General features: G+C 37.4%; 1 protein-coding gene across 1 annotated transcript; it reads left to right on the plus strand.

Annotated features, from left to right (window-relative positions):
- Nucleotides 1-1,407: 1,407 nt before the first annotated feature.
- On the plus strand, nucleotides 1,408-13,839 carry LOC108635225 (dedicator of cytokinesis protein 11-like; the record flags this gene model as incomplete). Its single annotated transcript, XM_018045471.1, has 4 exons — nucleotides 1,408-1,449; nucleotides 6,330-6,452; nucleotides 9,619-9,728; nucleotides 13,603-13,839. Coding segments are annotated over exons 3-4 (323 nt in total), but the record flags the coding sequence as incomplete, so codon positions are not given.
- Between the last annotated feature and the right edge of the window lie 3,804 nt (nucleotides 13,840-17,643).

Genomic DNA, 17,643 nt, shown 5'->3' on the forward strand with positions numbered 1-17,643 from the left:
TACAAAAAATCGCTGGCGTAGGCTTGCCCCCAATTGTCCTTCTGCTCGAAAAAGGAGTATCTTCCCAGCCACAGAGGAGACCCTCAAACTCTGTCCCTGCAATTTCCGTTAAAGAGAGCAAAAATTCACATCAAGCAAATCTGCCAAAACCCCAACCGGGAGAGTCTCGCTTTCAACGAAATTGATTAGCAAAATATAGTATAAGCAACATCTAAATAAGAAAATAAGAACTCTTAAACTGATCGAAAAAAACTAAAATACAAAAAAAAGATAAGTAATTACGGCAACATCGTAACAAAATATAATCAACTGTCACATATATAATAAGCCAATACCAGGAAAAGGGTGCTTAATAATGATTAGGGGTGCTTCCAAACAATACATAAGTACAGTATGAGATAAAAGCTTCATAGCTCCAACGAAAAGGAGGACCAACAAAACTGGATGAACACATGAAATAGATCAAAACTGTGCTTAAACTTCGCAGGAACTACGACTTCTTCCGGAAGCTTGATGTTAAACACGTGTGCTGATCAAAATTAATCATCAACAGAGCTAAAAGAAAATCTGGACAAAGTGCCAGAGCCAAATAGCGAACCTTTAACTTGGTGCCAGTGCTAACATTGCTATTGACACTGCATAGAAATATAGTTGTTGTGTAACTCAACCCACTCTGGGAAGGTAATAATTTCTATAAAATCCATATTTTTCTTGGCGGTATAAAAAGGTATAAAACTATAGAAAATGAAATCTTTTATGGCGTTAGAGAATTCGTTAGCTATGAAATCGAGTCATTCTAATGTCAGATGGGATAATACAGTAAGCAAAAAGAAAACGATACCACACGGCGAAGTTCATGCCGGCGATATTAGTAGGAAATATTATAGTTGCACTCCAAAGTCTCACTGCAGCCAGCACTCCCTTTCTTGCTCCTCCAAACAGCACTCACATAGATAGAATGGCTTACGCCTGACCCACGCCCCCCCCTCTTTTTGTACTCAATGGAATAGTAAATATCTTAATTACTCAAACCACACCATAATCAGTTTCCTATTGTAAAACACATTTGCTGGAACCTCTATGGTCTACAGTAATAATTTATTAGGTTTCATTTCAGGTATACGCAGCATAAGAATCATATTCTCCGGATAGTGCCATTTTATCTTTCAGCTTTAATTATAAGAGGGTTTCTCCCTGTGGCCCTGCTCGCTGCTGCTGTCTGTGAAGTGAAGTCGCTTCAGTCGTGTCCGACTCTGTGCGACTCCAGAGACGGCAGCCCACCAGGCTCCCCTCCCTGGGATTCTCCAGGCAGGAACACTGGAGTGGGTTGCCATTTCCTTCTCCAATGCATGAAAGTGAAAAGTGAAATGAAGTCGCTCAGTCATGTCCGACTCCTAGCGACCCATGGACTGCAGCCCACCAGGTTCCTCTGCCCATGGGATTTTCCAGGTAAGAGTACTGGAGTGGGGTGCCATTGCCTTCTCCCTCCTCGTGCCCTAGCCAATGGAAAATTGCCACTGATATACAAGTTTCATTGAAATGAAAGATACAAACTATTGTTCATTTAGTGGCTTCTTTAAGTAGGTGAATTAACCCATTAATAATTTAATTTGTTTTTAAGACTGCATTTCTGACTTTTGAGTTGAAATAGTTTTAAAGATAAATTAATATACAGTAAAATGCACACATATTATTAGGTGGACAACTTGATGGATTTTGACAGTTGTCTACACCCATATAACACCATGGTAAACATTATCATGAGAAACCAAAAAGTAGAACATGTGCATTAGCCCAGAAAGTTCCATTGCGTCCATTTCCCGTCAGTCTGCCAGCCCCAATATCTGATGTAGATTAGTTTTAACAGTTTTTCATAAAAATGAAATCATTCAGTATCTACCTTTTGTATCTTCCTGTTTTGGTTGGCAGAAATTTTTTGAGATACATCCATGTTGTGGAGTAAATCATAAGTTCTTCTTTATGGCTAAATATTCTGTTCTCTCGATATAATATTTTAAAACCCATTCTCCAGTGGAAGGATTTTGGATTGCTTCCAGTTTGGGACTGTTATCAATGAGGCTGCTTTAAACATTCTTATCTGTGACCTTTTATGGACATATGCTTTAATTTTCTTGAGTAAATACCCTGCTGGTTCCTGGGAAGTTTTCTATGTAACTTTATATGAAATTGTCAGTTTTTTAAAAGTGGTTGGGCCATTTTATATCCCACCAACAATGGATGAGAGTTCCAGCTGCTTCACTTCCTCACCACCATTAGCTGTTGCTAATCTTTTCGTATTTTGCCATCCTAGTAGACATGAAGTGGATCTCACTGTGTTTTCATTTGTATTTCTCTAATAATGGTGTTGCATTTTTGTCTTTCATTTATCTTTTGTGGAATGTTTGTTCAATTCTTTTTGCCATTTTAGAAATTTTATTTTTTTTGTTGTTGATTTATAGGAGTTATTTCTATATTCTGGATATAAGCCCATCATCAGATATATGTGCTGCAGATTATTTACCAGTGTTGGATTCATTTATGTATTTTCTTCACTAAGTCTTTTATTGAGCAGAAAGTTTTGGTTTTGATAAAGTCCAATTACTCTTTTTATGGTTTATTTGTGTGTGTGGGTGGGGGGTGTTGGTGTGTATATTTTGGTCTGAGAAATCCTTTCTTAGCTACTGTGAAGATATTGCCTGACATGTTCTGCTATGAACTTTGTTCCTGAGTTTTATGTTTGGGTCTATAATCTCTTTAGAATTCATTTTTTAGCATATAATGAGATAGAAGTCAAGATTCATTTTTTTGTAGACAGGTATTTTACATTGCCACACCATTTGGGGAGAAATAAATCTTCTTTTACCCCTGCTGAATTGCTTTGGCACCTTAGTTAAATTTCAGTTCTTTATATGTTTGTGATCTATTTCTAGACTCTGTTTTGTGCCACTGATCTATTTGACCATGTTGATACCAATATCACACTGTCTTGATTGCTGCAAGTTTGTCAGTTATGGAATAAATATAGTGTTAGTCCTTCAACTTGTTCTTTTTTTCAAAGTCACTTTGGCTATTCTGTATCCTTTGATTTCCATATAGAATTTCAGATCATCTTTTCTCTTTCCTCAAAATAGCCTGCTGGAAGCTTTGTCGAGCTTTTGTTACATTTATATATCACTAGGTGGAGAATGGATAGCTTTGAACAATACTGAGTCTTTCAATCAAGTCTTGTTTAGGCTTTTAATTTCACCCAGCAATATTTTGAGCTTTTTCAGAGTAGAAGTCCTTTCCTGAATATTTTGTTAGATAATGGATGTTCTGATGCTGCTGGAAATAGTATTGTTTGGGTTTTTAATCTTATTTTTCAATTTGTTGTTGCTAGTATACATAAATTGAAACAGGCAATGGCAACCCACTCCAGTACTCTTGCCAGGAGAATCCCATGGACAGAGGAGCCTGGTAAGCTTGGTCCATGGGGTCGCTGAGAGTCAGACACGACTGAACGACTTAACTTTTACTTTTCACTTTCATTCATTGGAGAAGGAAATGGCAACCCACTCCAGTATTCTTGCCTGGAGAATCCCAGGGACAGAGGAGCCTGCTGGGCTGCCGGACTGTGGGGTCGCACAGAGCCGGACATGACCTGCGCGACGTAGCAGCAGCAGCAACAGCCAGCATACATAAATACAGTGATTCTATATGGTGATCTTATGATCTACAACCTTGCTAAATCCTCTTACTTGTTTTTACTAGTTTGTATATTCCTTAGGATTTTCTACATACACCATCATGTCATCTGCACAGAAAGATAGTTTCACATTTCCTGATCTCTTTCCCTTCTCTCTCTCTTTCTCTCTTGCCTTCTTACGCTGGTTAGCATCTTCAGCACAATGTTGAATAGAAATGAAGAGCAGACAGTTTGACTTGTTCCCAAATTGAGGAGAGGAGTGTTCAGGCTGCAGGTTTTTAATAAATGCTCTTTATCAGATTGAGAACGATCTCTTCGATTCCCTATTCTGGATGGATTCTTTTTTAACATTACGAACGGATATGGAACTTTTTCAAATTCTTTTTTTGCAACTATTGCTAGACGTCACAGTTTTTCTCTTTTATTCTGTTTACATGGCTCTTTCTGTTTACATTGGATTTTTGCTAATTGTAAACCAACTTTACATTCCTGGGACAAACATTACTAGTTTTAAATAGATTTTTTTTCCCCAGAGTTCCTACTTTCTACTGTTGATAGAAAATTTAACTATTAAATGTTAATATATAGATTATTCAAGTAGCAACATTTAATGAACATCTATTTACTACCACCCTGCTAGTGACTGAAAAATACAGTATAATAAATATGTTGTCCCTACACTAAAAGAGTCACAGCCTACTTGTAAAGTCAGATACTTATATAACGGGCAAGTATAGTGATAAATATCCACCCAATGTAGTATCATAGTAAGAAAAATAGGCCTCTTGTGTCGCTACTCTGTGTTAATCAGGCAAAGGATCCTGGAAGAAGTGAAATCTGATTTTTCTTACAGCGTTAACTAAGTGAAAGGGATTAAAGGACATGAGGGTACAGAGTGGACAAAGGCACAAAGTTAAGACACCACCATGGTGCTTCCGACAAACTAATAGTAGTTCATCACTGCTGGACATAAAGTACAAGGCTAGCTTGAGGACTGATGATTTTATAAACTATCAGCCAGATCGCTGCAAACCTTATGTGCCAAATGAAGGAATTTGTCCTTAGTTCTGCAAATGATGGGGAGCCGTGAGATTACAAGAGAAGAGGGGTGTAGTCTGGTTTGGATTTTAATCAAAACCCTCTGGCAGATTTGTGGAGGATAGATTTGAAAGTGCCAAGGCTGGAGGCAGGAGGATCTGTTAGAAAACAATAATGACATCTTGAACCTTAGCAATGAGTGTAGAAATGGAGAGGAAGGGTCAGATTTGAGAAGTATTTAGGAAGTGAAAGTGGCAGAACTTGACGATGAACTGATTAGAGGATGAGTCAAGACTGAGGGTGTATTCGTTTCCCAGAGTTGCCATAACAACGTACACAAACTGGGTGATTTAAGACAATAGAACTTTATTGTCTCACAGTTCTAGAGTGCAGAGGTTGGAAATCAAGGTGTCAGCAGGGCCCTGTTCCCTCTGAGACTCTGGGTAGCAGCCTTCCTTGCCTCCTCCTAGCTCTGATGGTGGCTGCTGGTCTTGGATTTCCTTGGCTCGTAGAGACATTAGTCCAGTCACTGCCTCTGTAGTCACATGGTGCTCTCCCTGTTTGTCTCTGTCCTTTTGGAGTAAGGCTCACCCAGGAAATCACTGCTGCAAGTAAGTCACTCAAGTATGACATCAACTTCTCTCATCATTATCACCAGTGACCCTATTTCCAAATAAGGTTACATTTGGAGGCAGTGGGAGTTAGGGGCTTCAGCATATCTTTGTGAGGGACACAGTTCAACTTACAACAAAGAGTAAAGTCAAAATTGCTTTTAGTTTTCTAGTTCAGAGTCTATAGGATATGACCCCTGGCTAGGTAGGAAATGCAAGGGAAAGAGCTAGTTTAGAAAAAAGATGAATTCAGAATTGACTACAGGACATACTTGAAGAGCCATTGTAGCAGTCACTTCTATAGGTCTGAAATTCATCTCTTTAAGATAGAAACAAACTGTTCAGACTTATGGATAGTATGAGTAATTGGCATCATCCTTTCATTGTTGAGAACATAAGATCATGGTTGTTTTATAGAAGCTGTTATTATGGCAAAGAGATCTCTATCTTGAGGTATTATGTTATCATTTCTCACTAGTTTTAGAACCAACAGTTAGGAAGGAAGCATTGTTGACCAAAATCACATCATTTAATGAACACTGATGTCACTGATGCAGCAGCTTGAATATTGTGAACTTCCCTTAATACTCATATTAACTGTGTGTAAACATAATTTTAGTAGAAAGCAAAAATCATGGACCTTTATAGGTTTAGTGGAATTTACCCTGCTAGACATTTAATATCCTCAGTTTGGAAAATACTTCTGAACATTTTACCATGTGTAACTATGGTTAACATCTTGATAATATGAAAAACCAAGTAAATAGTAGTTTTACTATTGTCAATATTCATTTCATACTTTTAAGAATGTGGGTTCAATACCAAATACTTCGTGTATGTCATTTAGAAAATATAATCACACAACAATACTCCTTCTGTACATTCCTTAAATGTAGTACATTCTGTTTTTTATTCATTTGTAATAGTTCAAAAGTAAATTTGCCCAAAGCTCTAAAAGTATCAATAATTCCTCATTACATTTTTTCTCAATGCAGGAAGTTTTGCTGGAGTTGCTGGAACATTGTGTGGATGGCTTATGGAAAGCAGAGCATTATGAAGGAATTTCTGAAATTTCCAAGTTGATCATTCCAATTAATGAGAATCATCGAGAGTTTGAGGAAAGTAACTGATATGTTTGCATCATTCACCTATATATTTTATTTTGGTCTCAAGTTCCTATCCTTAAAAAACGCTGAAATGTCCTAAAATTACAGTCCTTCCTTCAGTTCAGTTCAGTTCAGTCCCTCAGTCCTGTCCGACTCTTTGCGACCTCATGAATCACAGCACGCCACGCCTCCCTGTCCATCACCAACTCCCGGAGTTCACTCAGACTCACGTCCATCGAGTCAGTGATGCCATCCAGCCATCTCATCCTCTGTCGTCCCCTTGTCCTCCTGCCCCCAATTCCTCCCAGCGTCAGAGTCTTTTCCAATGAGTCAACTCTTCGCATGAGGTGCCGAAAGTACTGGAGTTTCAGCTTTAGCATCAGTCCTTCCAAAGAAATCCCAGGGCTGGGAATCTCCTTCAGAATGGACTGGTTGGATCTCTTTGCAGTACAGAGGACTCTCAAGAGTCTTCTCCAGCACCACAGTTCAAAAGCATCAATTCTTCAGTGCTCAGCTTTCTTCACAATCCAACTCTCACATCCGCACATGACCATTGGAAAAACCAAATGAAATTAAGGATGCAATGTTCCAAATCTGTATTGGAATTAACATTATGCCAGTTGTTCCTACAGCATTTTTACTAGCAATCTCCCCTTCTCCACTCATGGCAGAGAATAATCCATGTTGTCCTCACTAAAAACAAAAAGTTACTGGATTTCCATGATGTCTGGGAGGAGATATAGGTGTAATTCTATGCTTTGCAATTTGATGGTGAGACTAAAGTTGCTAGCAGATGACAGTAGTGGAGATAATAAGTTACTAGGAATTACCCTTTTATGAGGAGCTTTTCCAGTTTTGTCTGCCACATAAATCTTTGATCAAGGGGAATTACTAAAGAACAGTAGTATAGCTGTTGCCACCAGCACTCAACAGGATTTTTTATGTTCAGGAATCTGAGTCTATATCATAATTTTCTACCCCTGCTATGCTGGAAAGCAGTGATTTAAGACTCAAGCCATTTTTAAAAGCAAATCAGTTTATCCTTAAACATATGTAGCAAGTAGCCTTTCATTGTTGAAGGGTCCCAGAGTGAAAAAATACATTTAATGTCATCTGTGTAGTGTTCTCATCTCTTCTCCAAATTGGCTCTTATCAAACTCACTTTTTCTTCCTGGGTTCTGGGTCTTCCTACTCTTTGCCCTGCTTTTGCTGTATATGGGGACATGGCTGAAAAATCATAGTGGATTTCAAGTGATTATATTAAAAATGAGTTAAGTAATTAAATCTCTGTCCTGCTGATGACAAACAGTAGCTTATGAGACAAGACAAAAAATTGGCATTGCTCTTTCTGTCAAAGCATTGCCTCCTAAGAACCTTTGTAAAAGTGCCAAAGTACCTACTCTTTTAAGTTGAAGACCAGGTTATTAGAAACCCAGAGAACATTTTGCTACTCACTTGACTAATAGGGAAAAAAGAAAAATATATCTTCCCTACACATTAAAGGAAACAGTAGTTTCTATTGGGGAACGACTCCTATTTCCTTGTAGAGAGGCAAGCATCTGAATAGATTCTGAAGCATCCTGCATGGGATGAAGTAATTCTTCAGTGTTCTTTATGGGATGAGCTGAAAAGTGTGAACCACAGCAGCCATAAAGGGAGGAACACTTCCCTCAAATTGGCTTCAACTGCAGAAGATAGTATGGAAAGAATGTGAAAGAAAGAACATCTGCTTCCGGTCTGCCCTTTTAGCACTGAAATGAAATTCACCAGCGTACAATGAACCATTTTCTAGTTTGCAGTTCAGTAGCATTTAGCGCAGTCTTAATACTATGCTCCAACCACCTGTCTCTAGTTTCAAAACATTTTTATCTTCCCAGGAAAATCTCCGTCTCCTTCCAGGAATCACTCTTCACCCCCTCCCTCACCCCACTGGTGACCACTAATCTGCTTTCCGTCTATGGATTTGCCTCTTCTGGACGTGTCATAAAAAAGATGAATGCAAGATGTGACCTTTTGTGTGTGGCTTCTTTTACTTAGCATAATATTTAGAGGTTCATTCAAGTTGTAACTTAGATCAGAACTTCATTCCTTTTTCATGGCTGAATGATATTCCATGGTATGGCTACGCCAAAATTTGTTTGTATGTTTGGGTTGTTTCCACATTTTGGCTGTTACAAATAGAGCTGGTCTAAACAGTTATGAGTAAGTTTCTGTGTGGGCATGTTTTTGTTTATCTTGGATAAATACCTAAGAGGGGAATTGCTGAGTCACAGAGTAATCCTGTTAACTTTTGAGAAACCACCAAATTGTTATCCCTTTTACCTTCCCACCAGCAGATCTGATTGGCACTTGTGTTTGAGGCTTCTTCTTGGAACCTAGTGCATGTGAAATGGTGTCACATTGTGGTTTTGCTTTCTATTTCCTTACTGATTCACGATTTTGAACAGCTTTTCATGTCTTTGTTGGCCGTTTTCATATAGTCTCTGGAGAGATATCTTTCAGGTCCTTTGCTCACTTTTAAATTGGGTTGTTTGTCATTGATGTTGAACTATGAGAGTTCCTTATATATTTTGGATAAGAAAACATCAGATATGTGATTTGCAAACATTTTCTCCTGTTCTGTATGGTGTCTTTTCACATTCGAGATAATGTTCTTTGCAGAGTACGTTCCCTTTTCTGGGTGTGTAGAAGAATATATTTTTTGGAAGTGTCTGTGAACTTGTTATAAAAGCACTCCCCACTCAGGCTTTTGCTGTTATTTTTGTGTCTGCATTTTACTTTCCTCTCCTAAAGTGTTTGCATGATTGTTTATTCGCATCTTTCCACCTTAGGGGTCAAGCAAAGCATTTTGCTTCTTTTTCAGTTACAACAATTCAGACATAAAGAAAAAAGTAGTCAATAACACAGTGCTTTTACTGTATACGCTACCATTGAGATATGAATGACATGAAGCATGATATTTAGAATTACAGTGTTATTTGACCATTTTAAGCTCTACCTTCTCACCTAAATTTGTTAAGGCATTTTTTCTGTGACCATGGGCGAAGGGAGTGCGAGTGACCCACCAAAATCATTTTGAAAAGGAAATGGTGTTGTTTTTTTCCCCTTATTCATTTATTGTAGACATTTCATACCTAACCAAACACTAAAGCTAATTTGTTAATTCTCATATTTTCAGAAACTTAAGTTTATAGAACTCTTCATGGAGCTTACACAAAAATTTTGGAGGTTATGCACGCAAAGAAAAGACTTTTCGGCACCTTCTTCAGAGTTGCCTTTTATGGCCCAGTAAGTATACTGTAGTTCATCAAGTTGCTTTCCTCTTTAAACATTCACCTTGAAGTATTTTAAACGTATGTTTTGTTGGACCCAATAATTTTGCATTTAAGATTTTATCTTGTAAATGTGCACAAAGATGTACGTTTAAGATGTTTATTCCTATAAGGTTTATATAACAAAAACCTGGAAACAATCTGTGTCCATGCTGTTAAGGAAATGGTACTATCCTCACAATGGATATAGGTAAACTACTTAAAAAATGTATAAGTATTGATACGAACCAACCAAGATACATTCTTGAGAGAAAAAGGTGAGATGCAGACATTATGGGCAGGATGATTACATTTGTGAAAACTGATATTTACATACACTCACTTGTGTATGCTTAGGAAATTTCTGGAATGATATAAAGTTATTTTCTAATTTACTTATTTTAATAGGAGAATAATTACTTTACAATATTGTGGGGTTTTTTTTTTTTGCTATACCTCAGTATGAATCAGCCATAGATGGAATGATACAAAAGTGTTAATAGTTATCCCTAAGGAGATAGACTAGAGTCTTAGGGAGAAGAAAAACATTTATTTTTCAAGTGTACCCTCATGTACTGCTTGAATGTTTTACCATATACTTTATTTTTATAAGGTTAAAATCAGTCTTGACTCTTTTTTATTTCTTTTCTATGTTTTGTCTTAGGCAGATAATTATCTTCAACTATTTCCTTAGGTTTCTCTGGAGAAATCTAGATATTTAATGGGAAAGAAAAGAAAGAATTTTTGAATATAAGCTTTTTGGAGAAGTTTTAAAAGCTGCTAAGAAAATTTCTATCCCTTGTCACAAGATTGAATACAGTGTTTGCTATGGGTTTTCCACAGTGGCCCTTGGTCAGATTGTAGTCATTTCCTTGTATTCCTAGTTTGTTGAGTGTTTTCATTATGAAAACGTATTAATTTTGTCAAATGCATTTTCTGCATTGATTGAGATGATCGTGGTTTGTTTCTTTTTCCTTCATTCTGTTAATGCAGTGTATTGCTTCTTTTGTTGCAGAGCATGGGCTCTAGAGTACATGGGTTCAGTAGTTGTGGTACAGGGGCTATTTTAGTTGTGGTACCCTGGCTTAGTCGTCCTGCAGCGAGATCTTAGTTCCCCTACCTGTGATTGAACCCAAGTCCCCTGCAATGGATGGAGGATTCTTAACAACTGGACTACCAGGAAAGTTCTGTAGACTAATAATATTTTAATGTAAAGTCTCTTAAATCATGTAGCAATCAAAAAACAGAAATATGTTGCTATTGTTATGATAATACTAGATTTTATAATTACCCATGGGTTTACCTTTACCAAGACCTTCATACAGGTTTGAATTACTGTCTGATGTTCTTTCATTGTGACCAGCAGGACTCTTTGGTGTTTCATATGGGGCAAGCCTAGTTGTGTAAAAGCTGGCTTAAACTCAACATTCAAAGAATGAAGATCATGGCATCCCATCCCCCTATTTCATGGCAAATTGATGGGGAAACATTGGAAACAGTGACAGGCTTTATTTTCTTGGGCTCCAAAATCACTTCAGATGGTGACTGCAGCCATGCAATTAAAAGACGGTTGCTTGTTGGAAGAAAAGCTATGACCAACCTAGACAGCATATTAAAAAGCAGAGACATTAGTTTGCTGACAAAGGTCCATCTAGTCAAAGCTATGGTTTTTCCAGTAGTCATGTATGGATGTAAGAGTTGGACTATAAAGAAAACTGAGCACAGAACAATTGATGCTTTTGAGCTGTGGTGCTGGGGAAGATGCTTGAGAGTCCCTTGGACTGCAAGGAGATCCAACCAGTCCATGCTAATGGAAATCAACCCTGAATATTCATTGGAAGGACTGATGCTGAAGCTGAAACTCCAATACTTTGGCCACCTAATGTGAAGAACTGACTCATTGGCAAAGGCCCTGATGCTGGGAAAGATTGAAGGCAGGAGGAGAAGGGATGACAAAGGATGAGATGGTTGGATGGCATCACCGACTCAATGGACATGATTTTGGGCAAGCTCTGGGAGTTGGTGAGGAACAGGGAAGCCTGGCATGGTGCAGTTCATGGGGTCGCAAAGAGCAGGACTCGATGAGTAACTGAAGTAAACTGAGTGCTAATGACCTCCTTCAGCCTTTCTTTATCTGGGAATGTCTTAATTTCTAGCTCACTATTAAGAACAGTTTTGCAAGATATAAAATTCTTGGTTAATAGATTTGTTTTTTCTTTAAAGTCCACTGCCTCCTGACCTCCAAAGTTTTGATGAGAAATCCGACCCTCTTACTCAGGATCCCTTGTATGCGACAAGTCTTTGTGTCTTGCTTCTTGCAAAATTCTCTCTTTGCCATAGTAAAGTAATTAGCCTTCAATTAAAAAACATTAATTTTTTTAAAAAGAAGAAATTCTCTCTTTGGCTTTGACTTTTGACATTTGATTTTCATATGTCTCAGCATGGATCTGTTTGAGTTACCCTGCTTGGAGTTTGTTGAGTTTTGTGTCTTTCATAAGATTTGAGTTTCCACCCATTATTTCTTCAGATAGTCTCCCTGCCCCTTTCTCTCTCTTTTCTCCTTCAAAGACTCCCATAGTGTGCATGTTCACCTGCTGGATGATATTCCTCAGGTTCCATAGCCTCTGTCCTCTTCAATTTTTTTCCTTTGTGTTCCTCTGATCCATCATTGACATTGTCTTATCTTCACATTGGCTACACCCGCTGAAATGTGTCTTTGAATCCCTCTGGTGATGTTTCATTTCAGTTATTGTATTTTTCAGCTCTGAAAGAAAAAGGTTTTGGTTTCCTTTTAGATTATCTTAGCTATTTATTGATATCAGCATTTTGTTGATACATAATTTCCTTGACTTTTCCCACACCTTCTTTTAGTTGTTTGATCATGAATACTATTGTTTTAATGTCTTTTTCTAGGAGATCAGTGATACTGTCTATTGGTTTATTTTTCTGTTTTGAAAGGGCCATACTTTCCTATTTCATTCAATATTTATTACTCCCTGCCGCTGCTGCTGCTGCTGCTAAGTCGCTTCAGTTGTGTCCGACTCTGTGTAACCCTGTAGACGGCAGCCCACCAGGCTCCCCCTTCACTGGGATTCTCCAGGCAAGAACACTGGAGTGGTTTGCCATTTCCTTCTCCAGTGCATGAAAGTGAAAATGAAAGTGAAGTTGCTCAGTCGTGTTTGACTCTTAGCGACCCCATGGACTTCAGCCCACCAGGCTTCTCCATCCATGGGATTTTCCAGGCGAGAGCACTGGAGTGGGGTGCCATTGCCTTCTCCGTATTAATGCCTGGCATGTAGAAAAAGATTCTACTAGTTGCTATCATAGGGATACAGAACAAATGGTCAGTGAGGTACTTTGTCCCCCAAGTTTTGCATGCTAATTATGGACATTAAACATAAACATATGAAATAATGGAAAAATATTCTTATGATAAGTCATCAACTCCCTGACGCCACTCTTACCAACCCAGGGCAGATACTTCATGCCTATAACACTGTACTGGGTACATAGCCCCAAATTAGCTATTTTTGAATAAATGACATTATCTACAGAGATAAACTACTGTGAGCACAACCATAGCTGATATCATATCAAGTAAATGACTAAGCAGGTAGTCTTCCTAGAGGTTATATATTTTGAGCTAGGTTTTGAAAGAGGTAAGAAACCAGAAGCAAAGATGGAGAAGAACAGATATTTCAGACTTGGGAGATGGCATTAGAAAAAACACTGAGAAAGTATGGGATTCTAATCTTCCTTCTAGGCAAGCTGTGGTTAAAGTAAATATAAATGATCAGTGAGACTTTTGAGTAATAAGTAACAAACACTTTATCTTTGCTCTTCATCTACAGGAAGTTCATCCAAGCATGCAGCATTGCACTGGAACTAAATGAGTGGTTAATGAAAGAGGATCAGATTGAATACCATGAAGAGCTCACGTCAAATTTCGAAGACATGGTGAAAGAATTGTCTGACGTTATTTATGAACAGGCAAGTATTAGAGTGAATGAAAATGAAAACATGATCTGGGTCCCTAAAGTGTTACTTAGCAAACCTGTTAGTTTGAAACGGTGTTACACTGAAATCAAGTTTGTTATTTTAATTTGTTTATATATTCTTTAACCATTAAATGATGTAATGAAAATTAGAGTTTTAAAAATTTATTTATTTTTTATATAAAGGTAATTGCTTACAGAATTTTGTTGTTTTCTGTCAAACATCAACATGAATCAACCATAGCTATACATAATTCCTCCCTCTTGAACCTCCCTCCCCATCCTGCCCCTGTAGATTGATACAGAGCCCCTTTTTGAGTTTCCTGAGAGATATAGCAAATTTCCTTGGCTATCTATTTTACATATGGTAATATAAATTTCCATGTTACTCTCTCCATACATCTTCCCTCTCCTCCCCTCTCCCCTCTCCCCATGTCCATAAGTCTATTCTTTACGTCTGTTTCTCCATTGCTGCCTTGCAAATAAAGTCTTCCATACCACCTTTTAGATTCGGTATATATGCATCAGTACATGATATTTAGCTTTCTCTTTCTGACTTACTTCACTCTGTATAATAGGCTCTAGGTTCATCCACCTCATCAGAACTGACTCAAATGTGTTCCTTTTTACGGCTGTGTATATGTATGACAACTTCTTTATCCATTCGTCTGTCAATGGACATCTAGGTTGCTTCCATGTTCTAGCTATTGTAAACAGTGCTGCAATGAACTATGGGATACATGTGTCTTTTTCAATTTTGGTTTCCTCAGGGTATATGCCTAAGAGTGGGATTGCTGGGTCATATGGTGGTTTTATTCCTAGGTTTTGAAGGAACCTCCATACCATTTTCCATAGTGGCTGTATCAATTTACATTTCCACCAACAGTGCAAGAGCGTTCCCTTTTCTCCACACCCTCTCCAGCATTTATTGTTTGTAGACTTTTTGACAGTGGCCATTCTGAGTGGAGTGAGATGATAGCGCATTGTAGTTTTGATTTTCATTTCTCTAATAATGAGTGACGTTGAGCTCATTTTCATGTGTTTGTTAGCCATCTGTATGTCTTCTTTGGAGAAATGTCTGTTTAGGTCTTTTTGCCACCTTTTGATTGGATTGTTTGATTTTCCTGGTATTAAGTTGTATGAGCTACTTGTATATTTTGGAAATTAATACTTTGTCAGTTGTTTCATTTGCTGTTGTTTCCTCCCATTCTGAGGGTTGTCTTTTCACCTTGCTTATAGTGTCCTTTGCTGTGATAAAGCTATTAAGTTTAATCAGGTCCCACTTGTTTACATTTGTTTCTATTTCTGTTGCTCTAGGAGGTGGGTCATAGAGGATCTTGCTTTGATTTATGTCACTGAGTGTTCTGCCTATATTTTCCTCTAAGAGTTTTATAGTTTCTGGTCTTACATTTAGAGATCTTTAAGCCATTTTGAGTTTATCTGTGTATGGTATTAGGAAGTGTTCTAATTTGATTCTTTTACATGTAGCTGTCCAGTTTTCCCAGGACCATTTATTGAAGAGGCTCTCTTTGCCCCATTGTATTCTTGCCTCCTTTGTCAAAACTAAGGTACACACAGGTGCGTGAGTTTATTTCTGGGCTTTCTATCTTGTTCCATAGGTGTATATTTCTGTTTTTGTGCCAGTACCATACTATCTTGATGACTGTAGCTTTGTAGTATAATCTGAAATCAGGAAAGTTGATTCCTCCAGCTCCAGTCTTCTTTCTCAAGACTGCTTTGGCTATTCAAGGTCTTTTGTGTTTCCATATGAGTTGTGAAATTTTTTTGTTTTAGTTCTGTGAAAAATGCCTTTGGTAATTTGATAGGGATCACATTGAATCTGTAGATTACATTTGGGAGTATAGTATTGATTACATTTTGTGAAGAGTTTTAATCATAATGGGTGCTGGATTTTGTCAAATGATATTTCTGCACCTATTGAGATTATCATATGGTTTTTTATCTTTCAGTTTTTTAATATGGTGTATCGCATTGATTGATTTGTGTATATTGATGAATCCTTGCATCCCTGGAACAAACTCAACTTGATTATGGTGTATGAGCTTTTTAATGTGTTGTTGAATTCTGTTTGCTAAAATTTTGTTGAGGATATTTGCATCTGTGTTCATCAGTGATATTGACCTGTAGTTTTCTTTTTTGTGTTGTCTCTATCTGGTTTTGGTATCAGGGTGATGGTGGTCTCATAGAATGTGTTTGGAAGTTTTTCTTCCTTTGCAGTTTTTTGAAAGAGTTTTAGAAGGATAGCCATTAGCTCTTCTCTAAATGTTTGATAGAATTTTCCTGTGAAGCCATCTGGTCCTGGGCTTTTGTTTCTTGGGAGAAATTTGATCACAGCTTCAATTTCAGTGCTTGTAATTGGGTTGTTCATAATTTCTATTTCTTCCTTATCCACTCTTTGAAGACTAAACTTTTCTAAGAATCTGTCCATTTCTTCCAGGTTATCCATTTTCTTCCTATATAATTATTCACAATACTCTCTTATAATCCTTTGTATTTCTGCATTGTCTGTTGTAACCTGTCCTTTTTTATTTCTAGCTTTGTTGATTTGATTCTTCTCTCTTTTTTCCTTGATGAGTCTGCCTAATGGTTTGTCAATTTTATCTTCTCAAAGAACCGCCTTTTCATTTTATTAATCTTTACTGTTGTTTCTTTCATTTCTTTTTCATTTATTTCTGCTCAGATCTTGATGATTTCTTTCCTTCTACTAATTGTGGTTTTTCTGTTCTTCTTTTTATATTTTAGGTGTAAAGTTAGGTTGTCTATTTGATGTTTTTCTTGTTTCTTGAGGCCCGTTGTATTACTATAAGCTTTCCTCTTTGAACTGCATTTGCTGCATCCCATAGATTTTGAGTTGCTGTGTTTTCATTGTCACTTGTTTCTAGGAATTTTTTGATATCCATTTTGATTTCTTCAGTAATCTCTTTGTTATTTTAAAATGTACTGTTTAATCTCCATATGTTTGTGCTTTCTACATTTTTTCCTCATAATTGATATCTAGTCTCATAGCATTGTGGTTGGAAAAGATGCTTCAATTTTCTTAAATTTACTGAGGCTTCATTTGTGACCCAAGATGTGGTCTATCCTGGAGAATGTTGCAAGGGTACTTGAGAAGAAGGTGTATGCTTCTGCAGGTGGCTGGAGTGTCCTGAAGATGTCAATGAGATCCATCTCATCTAATGAATCATTTACAACTAGTGTTTCTTTATTAATTTTCTCTTTTGATGATCTGTCCATTGGTGCGAGTGGGGTGTTAAAGTCTTCTACTTATTGTGTTACTGTCAATTTCTTCTTTTATGTCTGTTAGTGCTTGTCTTATGTGTTGAGGTGCTCCTATGTTGGGTGCATAGATATTTACAATTGTTATGTCTTCCTCTTGGATTGATCCCTTGATCATTATGTAGAGTCTTTCCTTATCTCTTATAATATTCTTTATTTTAAGGTCTACTTTGTCTGATATGAGGATTGCTACCCCAGCTTTCTTTTGCTTTCCATTTGCATCGAATATACTTTTCCATCCTCTCACTTTGGTCTATATGTATCTTTCGGTCTGAAATGGGTTTCTTGTAGACAGCATATACATGGGTCTTGTTTTTGTATCCATTCAGCCAGTCTGTGTCTTTTGGTTGGAGCACTTAATCCGTTTGAACTTAAAGGAATTATTGATATATGCCTAATGCCATTGTCTTGTTTGTGGTTTGTTTTTGTAGAACTTTTTCTTCTCTTGTATTTCCTGACTATATAGTCCCTTTAACATTTGTTATAAAGCTGGTTTGGTGGTACTGAATTCTCTTAACTTTTGCTTGTTTGAAAAGTTTTTGATTTCTCCATCAAATTTGAATGAGATCCTTGCCAGGTAATCTTGGTTGTAGATTTTTC

This window comes from Capra hircus, unplaced genomic scaffold, assembly GCF_001704415.2.
Source record: "Capra hircus breed San Clemente unplaced genomic scaffold, ASM170441v1, whole genome shotgun sequence".
NCBI classification, from domain to species: Eukaryota; Metazoa; Chordata; class Mammalia; order Artiodactyla; family Bovidae; genus Capra; species Capra hircus.